This window comes from Acipenser ruthenus, chromosome 36 (assembly GCF_902713425.1).
Source record: "Acipenser ruthenus chromosome 36, fAciRut3.2 maternal haplotype, whole genome shotgun sequence".
In the NCBI taxonomy this organism is placed as follows: domain Eukaryota; kingdom Metazoa; phylum Chordata; class Actinopteri; order Acipenseriformes; family Acipenseridae; genus Acipenser; species Acipenser ruthenus.
In genome coordinates, this window is record NC_081224.1 from 22,501 (window position 1) to 37,500 (window position 15,000).

The 15,000-nt window shown below is 56.8% G+C and overlaps 3 protein-coding genes across 4 annotated transcripts in view; 2 read left to right on the forward strand and 1 right to left on the reverse strand.

The window, feature by feature from the left end:
• The window catches only part of LOC117968851 (probable splicing factor YJU2B), a 12,468-nt gene extending 12,068 nt beyond the window's left edge, over window positions 1–400 (reverse strand). Inside the window, exon 1 of the mRNA XM_059007989.1 lies at window positions 215–400. The gene's annotated coding sequence lies outside the window, so the exon portion shown is untranslated. The remainder of the gene's footprint in view (window positions 1–214) is intronic.
• LOC117402064 (general transcription factor IIF subunit 1) overlaps window positions 1–8,442 on the forward strand; it is a 9,109-nt gene extending 667 nt beyond the window's left edge. Inside the window, exons 3-14 of one of the 2 annotated variants that reach the window (XM_059007986.1) lie at window positions 79–125; window positions 655–727; window positions 1,312–1,505; window positions 2,277–2,447; window positions 2,883–3,105; window positions 3,991–4,163; window positions 4,755–4,813; window positions 5,167–5,304; window positions 6,078–6,151; window positions 6,361–6,505; window positions 7,032–7,161; window positions 7,592–8,442. In XM_059007986.1, coding sequence (XP_058863969.1) covers window positions 79–125; window positions 655–727; window positions 1,312–1,505; window positions 2,277–2,447; window positions 2,883–3,105; window positions 3,991–4,163; window positions 4,755–4,813; window positions 5,167–5,304; window positions 6,078–6,151; window positions 6,361–6,505; window positions 7,032–7,161; window positions 7,592–7,796 — 1,632 coding nt within the window. In that variant the 3' untranslated portion in view covers window positions 7,797–8,442. Of the gene's footprint in view, window positions 1–78; window positions 126–654; window positions 728–1,311; window positions 1,506–2,276; window positions 2,448–2,882; window positions 3,106–3,990; window positions 4,164–4,754; window positions 4,814–5,166; window positions 5,305–6,077; window positions 6,152–6,360; window positions 6,535–6,584; window positions 6,633–7,031; window positions 7,162–7,591 lie in introns of those variants that run through there. The other variant, XM_059007987.1, reaches the window with a different exon arrangement.
• Window positions 8,443–14,833: 6,391 nt separating this feature from the next.
• The window catches only part of LOC117402008 (persephin), a 2,841-nt gene continuing 2,674 nt past the window's right edge, over window positions 14,834–15,000 (forward strand). The window contains exon 1 of the mRNA XM_059007992.1: window positions 14,834–14,963. Coding sequence (XP_058863975.1) covers window positions 14,834–14,963 — 130 coding nt within the window. The remainder of the gene's footprint in view (window positions 14,964–15,000) is intronic.

Genomic DNA, 15,000 nt, shown 5'->3' on the forward strand with positions numbered 1-15,000 from the left:
GTTTTGAGATTGCTCTGCACATTTCTTCTGCTTGTAATGCAAAAACCGTTCATCTTTTTAAACACCATCTTCTTACAGGGAAGCAGTGGGCAGTCCTCCACAGAATACACAGTCAGAGTACCCAAGTAAGTGCCTCCCTGCATCCCTGCCTGCCTGCCTCCCTCCCTGCCTGGCTCCCTGCAAATCCGTCCCCCCCTCCTGCTCCACAGCTCACCTTGCGCTCGTGTGGAGAGCAACGCTTCAGGTCCCTGGAGCTAATCTCACAGCACTCGCCCTCCCAGCCGAACTCCGACCCGCAGACTCCTCTGAAAGCCCGTCCGCTCAGAGCTGCCTGTGTTCGGACTGCCCCTTGCTGTGTTTGTGTGAAGCGCTCTGTGATGTGAACGCATGAAGGCCGCTGTGTGAATGCAAGATGCAACAGTAGACCATACTTAATAAAACAACAATTCAAGCAGTTACTGTACATCCCACAGTAATGTACATGCACGCAGCTGGTGCAGATCCCTTCAGACGGCGCTCTTTCTTCCTCTGTGTATCTCTTTGTACAGTGTGAAGTCTCGCTCGCTCTGCGGGATGCTGTGTGAATTGCGCAGGGCAGTCCTGTGTTTGGACACCTCAGCGTTGCGATTGTGACGGGTTGTGTCTCTCCTGCAGGAACACAAACAAGAAGTACAACGTCATGGCCTTCAACTCGGGGGACAAGGTGAACTTCTCTACCTGGACACAGGTGAGTCCCTCGCGCCGCACCCCCGAGAGACGGGCCAGCGGAGAGGAACTTCACACTGAAAACAGCTCTCAATCCAACGCACACGCACTGACACACACACACACACGCACTGACACACACGCACACACTCAGACACACTAACACGCACTGACACACACACATGCACAAACTTGCTCTGTTTTGATGGTAAAAATTGTTTTTAAAAAATAAAATGACTGATTGGTGTTACCCTACAGTAAGTTCTAACGGAGACTGTCTCTCTGTGCGTGTCTGTCTCTCTGTGCGTGTCTGTCTCTCTGTGTGTGCGCGTCACTCTGTGCGTGTCTGTCTCTCTGTGCGTGTCTGTCTCTCTGTGCGTGTCTGTCTCTCTGTGCGTGTCTGTCTCTCTGTGCGTGTCTGTCTCTCTGCGCGTCTCTCTCTCTGTGCGCGTCTCTCTCTCTGTGCGTGTCTCTCTCTCTGTGTGCGTGTCTGTCTCTCTGCGCGTGTCTGTCTCTCTGCGCGTCTCTCTCTCTGCGCGTGTCTGTCTCTCTGTGCGCGTCTCTCTCTCTGTGTGTGCGCGTCTCTCTGTGCGCGCGTGTGTCCAGGCGAAGATGGAGCGTGATCTGAGCAATAAGAGGATGTTCCAGGACGAGGAAGCTCCAGAAACGGGGGCGGGGAGCGAGTTCGGGAAGAAGCTCCGAGAGGTGTCCCGCAGGAAGAAATTCGGGTTTGTCCCGCGGGAGTTCAAACTGGAGGACCAGCCCTGGCTGCTCCGGGTCAATGGCAAGGCAGGACGCAAGTGAGGAGCCGCGATTAACAATGCAGTGCGGAGCCTGTACTGACACACTGCGTTCACACTGCCTACACACTGTACACACTGCATTCATACTGCCTACACACTGCATTCACACTGCATTCACACTGCCTACACACTGCATTCACACTGCCTACACACTGCATTCACACTGCATTCACACTGTACACACTGCCTACACACTGCATTCACACTACACACTGCCTACACACTGCATTCACACTGTACACACTGCCTACACACTGCATTCACACTACACACTGCCTACACACTGCATTCACACTGCATTCACACTGTACACACTGCCTACACACTGCATTCACACTACACACTGCCTACACACTGCATTCACACTGTACACACTGCATTCACACTGTACACACTGCATTCACACTGTACACACTGCATTCACACTGTACACACTGCATTCACACTGTACACACTGCCTACACACTGTACACACTGTACACACTGCATTCACACTGTATACACACTGCATCACCTCTCTCTATACACACTTTGCATCGCCTCCCTCTCTCCCTCCCTCTCTCCCTCTCCACACTCTCTCCTCTCTCTCTCTCCACTCTTCATCGCCTCTCTATATATATATACACACACTCTGTCTCTCCTCTCTCTCCCTCCCTCTCTCTCTCTCTCCCTCTCTCTCTCTCTCTCTCTCTCCCTCCCTCTCTCCACACTCTGCATCGCCTCTCTCTCTCAGGTGTTTTTAACAGCCTGTCCGTCCCGTCCCGTCAGGTTCAAAGGGCAGAAGAAGGGTGGCGTGACGGATAATGCCTGCTATTACATCTTCACTCAGTGTCCCGACGGAGCCTTCGAGGCCTTCCCCGTCCACACCTGGTACAACTTCAGCACCGTGGCCCGACACCGCACCCTGACCGCAGAGGAGGCTGAGGAGGAGTGGGACCGGTAACACTTCTGTACAGCTTGAGAAACCACCTGAAACACAGCAGCCAGTCAGAGAGAGAGAGAGAGAGAGAGAGAGAGAGAGAGAGTGTGAGAGAGAGAGAGAGAGAGAGAGTGTGTGAGTCTGAGAGACACCGCACCCTGACCGCAGAGGAGGCTGAGGAGGAGTGGGACCGGTAACACTTCTGTACAGCTTGAGAAACCACCTGAAACACAGCAGCCAGTCTGAGAGAGAGAGAGAGAGAGAGAGAGAGAGAGAGAGAGAGAGAGTGTGAGTCTGGGAGAGAGAGTGTGTGAGTCTGCGAGAGAGAGAGTGTGTGTGAGTCTGCGAGAGAGAGAGAGAGTGTGTATCTCTGAGTGTTTGTCTCTGTGAGAGTGTGTGTGTCTCTGTGGCTCCGTTGTTACACAGCGCTGGTGTGTGTCTGTCTCCCCCTGCAGGAGGAACAAGGTAGTGAATCACTTCAGCATCATGCTGCAGCGCAGACTGAAGGACCAGGACAGGGATGATGGAGAGGATGAGGAGGAGGAGAAGGAGAAGGGGAAAGGGAAGGGGAAAGGGAAAGCAAAGGGGAAGAAGAAGAGCAGCGAGCTGAAGATACACGACCTGGAGGATGACCTGGAGATGAGCAGCACCGAGGAGAGCGAGGAGAGCGAGGAGGGGGGGTGAGGAGAGGAGGGGGGAGAGCGAGGTGGGGGAGAGGAGAGCGAGGAGGGGGGTGAGGGGGGGAGGAGAGAGGAGTGGAGAGCGAGGAGGGGGGTGAGGAGGAGAGCGAGGAGGGGGAGAGGAGAGGAGGGAGGAGAGGAGAGGAGAGCGAGGAGAGCGAGGAGGGGGGTGAGGAGGAGAGCGAGGAGGGGGAGAGGAGGGAGGAGAGGAGAGGAGAGCGAGGAGGGGGTTAGGAGAGGTGAGGAGAGGTGAGGAGAGAGGAGAGCGAGGAGAGGAGGGGGAGAGGAGAGGAGAGGAGGAGAGAGGAGAGTGAGGAGGGGGAGAGGAGAGGAGAGGAGAGGAGGAGAGCGAGGAGGGGGAGAGGAGAGGTGAGGAGAGGAGGAGAGGAGAGCGAGGAGAGGAGGGGGGAGAGGAGAGGAGGAGAGAGGAGAGTGAGGAGGGGGTGAGGAGAGGGAGGGGGGTGAGGAGAGGAGAGCGAGGGGTTGGAGAGGAGGAGAGAGGAGAGAGGAGAGAGGAGAGCGAGGAGGGGGTTAGGAGAGTGAGGGAGGAGAGGAGAGCGAGGAGGGGGAGAGGAGAGGAGAGCGAGGAGGGGGAGAGGAGAGGAGAGCGAGGAGGGGGAGAGGAGAGGAGGGGGTGAGGAGAGGGAGGAGGGGGTGAGGAGAGGGAGGGGGGAGAGGGAGAGGGAGAGAGAGGGAGGGAGGGAGGAGGGGGAGGGGTTGAGGAGAGAGGAGAGGAGGGGGTGAGGATCAGAGAGGAGAGGAGGGGGTGAGGAGAGGTCTTGTTTTCGTTGACAGAACTACACCAACGTGCATTCCTGGGGATTTGTTTGTTCCCTTTTTTATATTTTTCTCTTTTTTGTGCGTCTCTCTCCTCCGGGGTGCAGACGGAGACAGCAAGCCCAAGAAGGCGGCCGCGGACGAGAAGAGCAAGACGAAGAAGACGACCGCGAAGAAGAGGAAGAAGAAGAAGGGCGGCTCTGACAGCGAGGCGATCGAGGACAGCGATGACGGAGACTTCGAGGGGCTGGAGGTGGATTACATGTCAGACGAGAGCAGGTGAGAGACCCACTCCTAACCGAGGGGCTGAATAACCAGCACTGAGGAGCAAGCAGGCGTCGCGTCAGCCCTCACTGCTGAAGACGTGCCTGAGCTTAACGCAGTCGAATCGGTGTGCAGGACTGGGCTGTCAGCAGGGCGCCACGATGATGAATCCACTGCATCAGTTCAGCTGCTGTCTGATTTTTTAAAGTGATGGTTCGAATGCCTGCACGTTTTAAAGGGGTATTTCAACTCCCGTTGTGTGTTGAATGTACTTTTTCTTTGTTTTTATTTTGTGTCTGCGTAGCGCTTCGTCACGAAAGGCGCTATATAAGAAGTAAAGATTGGTCGATTCGATTGTTGGAGCAGAGATTTGTTTAGCCCAGGGGTGGGCAATTCCAGTCCTGGAGGGCCGGTGTCCCTCCTGGTTTTTGTTCAAACTGTGCCCTAAATTACTTAATTGCACAAATTAAGTGCTTATTAGAAGCTTAATTGGTCAGTTGGAATGAACACCAGGAGGGACACCGGCCCTCCAGGACCGGAAGTGCCCATCCCTGGTTTAGCCGGTCCAGGATCAGTCAATGAAATCATGAAATCCTTTCCCTGCAGCTCGGAAGATGACGAACCAGAGAAGATGAAACCAAACAAGGGACAGAACGTGCCCAAAGGTGTGTGTGTGTCCGTGTGTGTGTGTGTGTGTGTGTGTAGTTTGTGTTTGACTCTGTGTGTGTGTGTGTGTGTAGTTTGTGTTTGACTCTGTGTGTGTGTGTGTGTATGACTCTGTGTGTGTGTGTTCTGTGTAGTTTGTGTTTAACTCTGTGTGTGTGTGTGTGTAGTTTGTGTTTGACACTGTGTGTGTGTGTTGTGTGTAGTTTGTGTTTGACACTGTGTGTGTGTTGTGTGTAGTTTGTGTTTAACTCTGTGTGTGTGTTGTGTGTAGTTTGTGTTTAACTCTGTGTGTGTGTTGTGTGTAGTTTGTGTTTGACACTGTGTGTGTGTTCTTTGTCTCTGTTTCCCTCAGGGATCGACGAGGCGTCGGACAGCAGTGAGGAGAGCGAGGAGGAGAAGAAGGAGGAGAAGAAGGAGGACGAGGAGGAGGAGGAGGACGAGGAGGAGGGCAAGAAGACTCCCGTCCAGCAGGAGAAGAAGAAGAAGAAAGGTACTGGAGCCGTGAGGAGAGGCGCTCCGCTCCGAGTCCCGCGGGGACGAGGCTCCTCTCCGAGTCCCGCGGGGACGAGGCTCCGCTCCGAGTCCCGCCGGGGTCGAGGCTCCGCTCCGAGTCCCGCCGGGACGAGGCTCCGCTCCGAGTCCCGCCGGGACGAGGCTCCGCTCCGAGTCCCGCCGGGACGAGGCTCCGCTCCGAGTCCCGCCGGGACGAGGCTCCGCTCCGAGTCCCGCCGGGACGAGGCTCCGCTCCGAGTCCCGTGGGGACGAGGCTCCTCTCCGAGTCCCGCCGGGACGAGGCTCTGCTCCGAGTCCTGTTATAATATTGAAAGGGGTTTCGAGTCCAGTCGAGACGTGTGTCAGTAAATGAAGTTTCGTTTGTTTTTTTATAAATCAGACCTAAATGTCCATTAATAGGCAAAAATAAACAAAGAAACGCTACAGTGGATCAACAAACTTCATTTCACAACGACTTGTGAAACAAACCCTGGTAGCGGCTATTAGCAGAGCAACGGAGCCCCCCCCCCCACACACACACCCCACACCGCCCCCCCCCACACACACCCCACACCCCACACCCCACACCCCACACCCCACACCCCACACCCCACACCCCACACCCCACACACCCCCCCCACACACCCCACACACCCCCCCCCACACACCCCACACACCCCCCCCACACACCCCACACACACCCCCCCACACACACACACCCCACACCCCACACCCCACACTGACCTGCGTCTCTCTCTCTCTCTCTCTCAGACAGCAGTGACGACTCGGACTCCTCAGAGGACAGTGATATTGATGGGGAGACGGCCTCAGCGCTCTTCATGTCGGTGAGGGGGGGTTGGGGTTTGGGGTTTGGGGTTTGGGGGTTGGGGACGGATGGACGGACAGTGATATTGATGGGGAGACGGCCTCAGCGCTCTTCATGTCGGTGAGGGGGGTGGGGTCTGTTTAGGTCTCTCTTTGTATTCGTGCTGCACTGTTGAGATGCACCTGCGCTCTCTCTCTGTATCTCAGCGCTGTGCTTGTCTCCCTGCAGAGGAAGAAGACTCCTCCCAAGAGGCCGGGGGGGAAAGGCTCAGCGGGGAGCTCTCGGGCCGGCAGTCGCCCCGGAACCCCCTCCCTGGACTCGGGGAGCACCTCGTCCACACTGCGCGCTGCAGCCAGCAAGCTGGAGCAAGGAGGTAGGGATCCACACTGGGGAGGCAGGGAGGTAGAGATCCACACTGGGGAGGCAGGGATCCACACTGGAGAGGCAGGGAGGTAGGGATCCACACTGGGGAGGCAGGGAGGTAGGGATCCACACTGGAGAGGCAGGGAGGTAGGGATCCACACTGGAGAGGCAGGGAGGTAGGGATCCACACTGGAGAGGCAGGGAGGTAGGGATCCACACTGGGGAGGCAGGGAGGTAGGGATCCACACTGGAGAGGCAGGGAGGTAGGGATCCACACTGGGGAGACAGGGAGGTAGGGATCCACACTGGAGAGGCAGGGAGGTAGGGATCCACACTGGGGAGGCAGGGAGGTAGGGATCCACACTGGAGAGGCAGGGAGGTAGGGATCCACACTGGAGAGGCAGGGAGGTAGGGATCCACACTGGAGAAGTTGTAAGCGCTGTGGCACAGTGGTCTCGAGAACAAGCAACGGATCACAGAGAACGCTTCATGTGTTGGAGAGAGTGTCGTACAGGTTTGTGTTTCTCTGTTTGCAGGTAAGAGGCAGGGGCAGGGGGGCCCAGACACCCCCGCTGCCAAGAGGCTGAAGATGGAGCCGAACGCACAGAGCACCTCTGGGAAATCAACCCCCCAGCCCCCGTCAGGGAAATGCACCCCCAGCAGCAGGTAAGAACAAACACACACACACACGCTGATACACACACACACACACGCTGATACACACACACACACACTGATACACACACACACACACAGACACTGATACACACACGCTGATACACACACACACACACCCACTGATACACACACACATACACACACTGACACACACACTGACACACACCCACTGATACGCACACACATACTCAAGTATACTGGGTTAGTTTCCTGAGCTGCAGCTTTGACTGGAGTTGTCTCTCCCGGTTTTAAATCTCAAGTCTGTAAGACGCTAGATTTTTAAAACCACAAAAAAAAAAAAAACGTGCTGTGAAAAAATAAAATAAACAAAAACAAGTTATAAGAACGAGACGTAATAACAAACAGCGTCCTCCTAAAACAACTGAATCTCTAACCCCCTCCCCCCTCCCCTCCCCAGCGATGTTCACCTGACCGAGGAGGCTGTGCGCCGCTATCTCATCCGGAAGCCGATGACCACGAAGGACCTGCTCAAGAAGTTCCAAACGAAGCGCACGGGTCTGAGCAGCGAGCAGACTGTGAACGTGCTGGCCCAGATCCTGAAGAGACTGAACCCAGAGCGCAAGAGCATCGCTGACAAGATGCACTTCTACATCAAGCAGTGAGGAGGGGAGGGGAGGGGAGGGGAGGGGAGGGACTGGACTGAACCCAGAGCGCAAGAGCATCGCTGACAAGATGCACTTCTACATCAAGCAGTGAGGAGGGGAGGGGAGGGGAGGGACTGAACCCAGAGCGCAAGAGCATCGCTGACAAGATGCACTTCTACATCAAGCAGTGAGGAGGGGAGGGGAGGGGAGGGGAGGGGAGGGACTGAACCCAGAGCTCTGCGGCTCCACACCAACCCCCCTCCCTCTGTGCGTCCCTGCTCTGCGGCTCCACACCAACCCCCCTCCCTCTGTGCGTCCCTGCTCTGCGGCTCCACACCAGCCCCCCTCCCTCTGTGCGTCCCTGCTCTGCGGCTCCACACCAACCCCCCTCCCTCTGTGCGTCCCTGCTCTGCGGCTCCACACCAACCCCCCTCCCTCTGTGCGTCCCTGCTCTGCGGCTCCACACCAACCCCCCTCCCTCTGTGCGTCCCTGCTCTGCGGCTCCACACCAGCCCCCCTCCCTCTGTGCGTCCCTGCTCTGCGGCTCCACACCAACCCCCCTCCCTCTGTGCGTCCCTGCTCTGCGGCTCCACACCAACCCCCCTCCCTCTGTGCGTCCCTGCTCTGCGGCTCCACACCAACCCCCCTCCCTCTGTGCGTCCCTGCTCTGGCGGCTCCACACCAACCCCCCCTCCCTCTGTGCGTCCCTGCTCTGCGGCTCCACACCAGCCCCCCTCCCTCTGTGCGTCCCTGCTCTGCGGCTCCACACCAACCCCCCTCCCTCTGTGCGTCCCTGCTCTGCGGCTCCACACCAACCCCCCTCCCTCTGTGCGTCCCTGCTCTGCGGCTCCACACCAGCCCCCCCTCCCTCTGTGCGTCCCTGCTCTGCGCGTCCTTCCCCTCGCTCCCCGTGGCACTGCTGTGGGACCACAGAGTTCTGACTGGGAGCAGAAGAGGTGGAGGGTTTTGTAAAATGGTAATAAAAATGAAATTTAATAAGACCCTGGTCTCTTTGTGTTGTGTCTGTGGGGGGTTGGGTTGTGGAAGGGATAGAAACTAACCCTGCTCAAACTCCTGGCTCCTGATCATTTCAATATTAATAATAATACTAGACTTCATTGAGGGGAGCTCTGAACCCCAGGACTGGGTGCAGCAGCAGCAGCAGCAGCAGCAGCAGGGCTAGTGTGAGTTTGTAACCCTGCTCAAACTCCTGGCTCCTGATCATTTCAATATTAATAATAATAGTAGACTTCATTGAGGGGCGCTCTGAGTCCCGGGACGGGGTGCAGCAGCAGGGCTCGTGTGTAGTTTGGGAGGCCCTGGTGTCAGGATGGGTGTGGGACTGTGTTGGGTAACTGCTGTTTTGGTGAGTGAGCGGGGAGGGGGGGGGGGTTGGTAAATCTCTCTCTCTCTGTAAACATGGCGGGTTGAGTCAGACACCAGCGGATGTTTCGAATGCCACGCTAATTCCATGAGAATGCTTCCCATTGAAGCCAACTGAAGTGCGCCGTTCCATCCATTCCTGCCCATCTCCTGCCACCTGCCTCCCGGCTCAGCAGCAGCCTGGCCTTTTATGGAGTCGGAGCCTCGCTGGAATCCCGAGGAAAATAGCTGGGAATTAATAGGAATTTAAACTGTTAAGAGTCCCTGGAGCCACGCCAATCCATAAAACCATCACTGTTCATCCTCTCGGGAAAATTAAACCATCCTCCCGGGGGGGAGAGAGACAGAGAGAGAGGGAGGGAGTGAAACGATCTCGCAGGGCTCTTCACTGCTCCCCCCATGCAGTTACACGCAGCCCTGTCGGTGACACAATAACAGAGACGCAAAACCCTCCGACACACCTGTCTCCCGCAGACACCACTGCTTCCCAAGTGAGCAGAAACAGCAAGACTGAACCACGTGACAGACTGAACTGTGTGACAGGCGAGGAGCGCGGCCCGTCTCTCTGAGACAGGCGAGGAGCGCGGCCCGTCTCTCTGAGACAGGCGAGGAGCGCGGCCCGTCTCTCTGAGGCAGGCGAGGAGCGCGGCCCGTCTCTCTGAGGCAGGCGAGGAGCGCGGCCCGTCTCTCTGAGGCAGGCGAGGAGCGCGGCCCGTCTCTCTGAGGCAGGCGAGGAGCGCGGCCCGTCTCTCTGAGGCAGGCGAGGAGCGCGGCCCGTCTCTCCGAGGCAGGCGAGGAGCGCGGCCCGTCTCTCCGAGACAGGCGAGGAGCGCGGCCCGTCTCTCCGAGACAGGCGAGGAGCGCGGCCCGTCTCTCCGAGACAGGCGAGGAGCGCGGCCCGTCTCTCCGAGACAGGCGAGGAGCGCGGCCCGTCTCTCCGAGACAGGCGAGGAGCGCGGCCCGTCTCTCTGAGACAGGCGAGGAGCGCGGCCCGTCTCTCTGAGACAGGCGAGGAGCGCGGCCCGTCTCTCTGCACCTCTGCCAGTGCGTACAGGATCTCTCTTGCGAGTCGCTGTGTGTTCACCACACTATACGTGGAGCTGCATTGTTCACATTGTACCAGCGAGGGGGAGAGACAGAGGCTTGATCTGCAGGGCTTTGTGTGTGACAGCTGGGATCTCTGTGAAGACCGAGACTCCCGACAAATCTGCTCCCCCCCCCACCCCGGTAAATATTTTTGTGAAGGGACTCAGCCAGCAGCATTCCTGCGCTCTCAGCTCCGGGCAGGATAGCAATGCAGACGAAGGAGTCGGGGTGAGAGAGACGCTCTGGGGCTGACAGCACCGCTCATGAAACAGCAGCAGCAGCATTCAGGCTTGATCAGTTTAACACCACCAGTCTGGAGAGGTGACCCTCACATTACACAACGCCCACGTTAGCTAGAATACGGGCTGCCGTTGTGCTCACCTCACTGAGACAGAGACAGCATTGCACTGGAGAAGGGGGTGTGGGTGTGTGTGTGTGTGATTAAGGTAGGGTTGTGGGTGTGTGTGTGTGTGATTAAGGTAGGGTTGTGTGTGTGTGTGTGTGTGTGTGTGATTAAGGTAGGGTTGTGTGTGATTAAGGTAGGGTTGTGTGTGTGTGATTAAGGTAGGTGTGTGTGTGTGTGTGTGTGTGTGTGATTAAGGTAGGTGTGTGTGTGTGTGATTAAGGTAGGTGTGTGTGTGTGTGTGTGTGTGTGTGTGTGTGATTAAGGTAGGTGTGTGTGTGTGTGTGTGTGTGTGTGTGATTAAGGTAGGTATGTGTGTGTGTGATTAAGGTAGGTGTGCTCAATGCTACCTCAGTATTTGAATTCTCTCCGCTGGCCCGTCTCTCTGAATTCTTTCCACTGGTCCCTGGCGGCAGAGTGCAAGGCTCTAGGAATCAGAAAACACAAACACACACACACACACACACACGCACAATCCATAATATATAATATATAATCTCCCCTCCCTCCTCCCCCTCCTCTCCCCTCTCCTGTCCCCTCGTCTCCCCCTCTACTCTCTCCTCCCCCCTCTCCCCTCTCCACCTCCTCTCTACCTCCTCTCCCCTCCCCTCTCCCCTCCCCTCCCCTCCATCCTCCCCTCCTCTCTCCTCCATCCTCTCCCCCTCCTCTCTCCTCCATCCTCTCCCCCCCCTCTCCTCCATCCTCTCCCCCCCCCTCTCCTCTCTCCCCCTCTCTCTCCCCCCCTCTCTCTCCCCTCCTCTCTCTCCCCTCTCCTCTCTCCCCCCCCTCTCCTCTCTCCCCCTCTCTCTCCTCTCTCCCCCCTCTCCTCTCCTCTCCCCCCCTCTCCTCTCTCTCCCCTCCTCTCTCTCCCCTCCTCTCTCTCCCCTCTCATCTCTCCCCCCCCTCTCCTCTCTCTCCCCTCCTCTCTCTCCCCCCCTCTCTCTCCCCTCCTCTCTCTCCCCTCTCCCCTCTCCCCTCCATCCTCTCCCCTCTCCCCCTCCTCCCCTCCTCTCTCCTCCATCCTCTCCCCCATTCTCCTCTCTCCTCTCTCCCCTCTCCTCTCTCCCCTCGGCACATTTCTTCAGTTAGTGCTGGAATGCTTGTGTTCCTGATCAGGGACGGACGCTCTCATCTCTTCAGTTAGTGCTGGAATGCTTGTGTTCCTGATCAGGGACGGACGCTCTCATCTCTTCAGTTAGTGCTGGAATGCTTGTGTTCCTGATCAGGGACGGACGCTCTCATCTCTTCAGTTAGTGCTGGAATGCTTGTGCTCCTGATCAGGGACGGACGCTCTCATTTCTTCAGTTAGTGCTGGAATGCTTGTGCTCCTGATCAGGGACGGACGCTCTCATCTCTTCAGTTAGTGCTGGAATGCTTGTGTTCCTGATCAGGGACGGACGCTCTCATCTCTTCAGTTAGTGCTGGAATGCTTGTGTTCCTGATCAGGGACGGACGCTCTCATCACAGACAGCACAGTGTTTGGGTTCTATAAATAGCATTCCACCTGATAGAGCAGAGAAAAAACAAATAGACAAGATAGGAGAGCAGCGAGTCTGCAGGCAGACTTAACCCTCCGAGAGCTCTCTCACTGCCCTCCCTTTCCCACGGAGCAGTGCGACAAAGCTGTGACTCCAGCAGCCCTGGGGTCAGTCACAGTACAGCCAGTCTGCAGTCACTGTAACTGCAGTGTCATTGTAACTGTAACTCTACCAGAGAGCTGATCCCTGCAGTTCAATCACACTCCTGTCTGAATCACTCTGAGCTCCGTGACACACTCCCGTCTGAATCACTCTCAGCTCCGTGTCACTCTCCCGTCTGAATCACTGTGTCTATGAGTGTATCTGTGCGTGTGTGTAAATGTGTGTGTGTGTGTATGTAAGTGTGTGTAAGTATGTGTGTGTGTGTGTGTGTGTGTGCGTGTGTGCGTGTGTCAGTAATGCTGGATTCCTCACATTGCTGACTGGCCCGTCATTTACAGGAAAAGGCAATCAGGAGCCAACTGCCCGACAGACACGGTATACCTGCCTCTCCCCTCTCCCCTCCTCTCCCCTCTCCCCCCTCTCCCCTCCTCTCCCCTCTCCCCTCTCTCCCCTCCTCTCCCCTCTCCCCTCTCCCCTCTCTCCCCTCTCCCCTCTCCCCTCTCCCCTCTCTCCCCTCCTCTCCCCTCTCCCCTCTCCCCTCTCCCCTCTCCCCTCTCCCCTCTCTTCCCTTGAGAGTGGAAGGAATGTGCTCTGGCTTCCTGTTGTCCCTGTCTGTGATTTACACTCGTCTCCAGTCCCTGATATGCTCACGCTATCCCGGGATTAGCCGGTCTGATGGATGGGATATTCCTGGGGCCGACGTTCACCTACCAAAGCCTGCTTCCCTCTCCCGCTCCTCCCTGTGTTTCCAGTGCAGCACTGCCTCCAGCTCGGGGCTCAGGGGCGAGGGTTGCCCTGACACAGCCTAGTGAAGAAACAGCACCTCAGAGAGACGGGCCGCGCTCCTCGCCTGTCTCAGAGAGACGGGCCGCGCTCCTCGCCTGTCTCAGAGAGACGGGCCGCGCTCCTCGCCTGTCTCAGAGAGACGGGCCGCGCTCCTCGCCTGCCTCGGAGAGACGGGCCGCGCTCCTCAACTGTCTCAGAGAGACGGGCCACGCTCCTCGCCTGTCTCGGAGAGACGGGCCGCGCTCCTCGCCTGTCTCGGAGAGACGGGCCGCGCTCCTCGCCTGTCTCGGAGAGACGGGCCGCGCTCCTCGCCTGTCTCGGAGAGACGGGCCGCGCTCCTCGCCTGTCTCGGAGAGACGGGCCGCGCTCCTCGCCTGTCTCGGAGAGACGGGCCGCGCTCCTCGCCTGTCTCAGAGAGACGGCCGGTGTGTAAATCTGTACTACACTCTTTCCAACACATGAAACGTTCTCTTTGATCCGTTGCTTGTTCTTGAGATCACTGTACCACAGCGTTTACAACCTCTCGTGTGTGCTCTGGCTCCCCAGGGCTTGTATAGATCTTTATTAAGAGAGTCCCTGTTTCTGCGCTTCACTGCCCCTCTGCTCTCCAGGGCTTGAATAGATCTTTATTAAGAGAGTCCCTGTTTCTGTGCTTCACTGCCCCTCTGCTCTCCAGGGCTTGTATAGATCTTTATTAAGAGAGTCCCTGTTTCTGTGCTTCACTGCCCCTCTGCTCTCCAGGGCTTGTATAGATCTTTATTAAGAGAGTCCCTGTTTCTGTGCTTCACTGCCCCTCTGCTCTCCAGGGCTTGAATAGATCTTTATTAAGAGAGTCCCTGTTTCTGCGCTTCACTGCCCCTCTGCTCTCCAGGGCTTGAATAGATCATTATTAAGAGAGTCCCTGTTTCTGAGCTTCACTGCCCCTCTGCTCTCCAGGGCTTGTATAGATCTTTATTAAGAGAGTCCCTGTTTCTGCGCTTCACTGCCCCTCTGCTCTCCAGGGCTTGAATAGATCTTTATTAAGAGAGTCCCTGTTTCTGCGCTTCACTGCCCCTCTGCTCCCCAGGGCTTGGTTGCTGTTCCCTTTCCTCTGTCATGTACAGAATTCCACATTTCCTACAATCCCATCATTTATGCTCTGTTTGTGCGTGTGAGCAGCCTTGGAATTTCCATTCAAATCTCTTTTGGCTTCTTCTCCCCCCTGACCCCCCCCCCCCACCCCACCACAGACACATTGCCCTGTTAACCCTTCGAGGAGCAGCGGCCGCCTCTTCAATATGTAAATATGCATCCGTCTCCATGACTTTTATCTGCAGACGTGATTAATGCCAGAGCGTGCCTCCCTCTCTCTCTCTCTGTCTGTCTGTCTGCAGTGCTGTGATGGAGTGAGAGTCATAAACAGAAACACGTTTCCACAATGGGGTCGGGGATTAGCCAGGTATTTTCAACATTCAGAATATCTTACTTTTTGTATCCACCTCCCAGAAATAAAATAACAAAATGCATGAAAAAAACTAACAAACTTGTGTGCAACTAACTCTTTACGATAACGTGATGCGGCAATCGCCCCCCCCCCCCCCACGCCCCTATCAGTCCCAGCTCAGTCCGCACTGGTCTGGTTTTGACTAGGAGGGGGAGTGGAGGGTTAACGCTCACCTTAGTGTGAGCGAGCAGGCATCCCCGCGGCTCAGGGATGGAAGGGTATAAATGACTCCTCTCTCTCCCTCACTCCCTCACTCACTCTCTCTCCAGGACAGATGAAGATGAGGCTTCTTCTCAGCGCCGCGATCCTGCTGGGCTGCCTCCAGAGCAGCCGGTCCCAGGGAGGAGAGGGCGGGGAGCGGAGAGGCAGAGCAGAGGGGCCAGGCTGGATCCACTCCCTGCTGGGTAAGGAGCATCCGTCCGTCCGTCCGTCCGCCAGTCT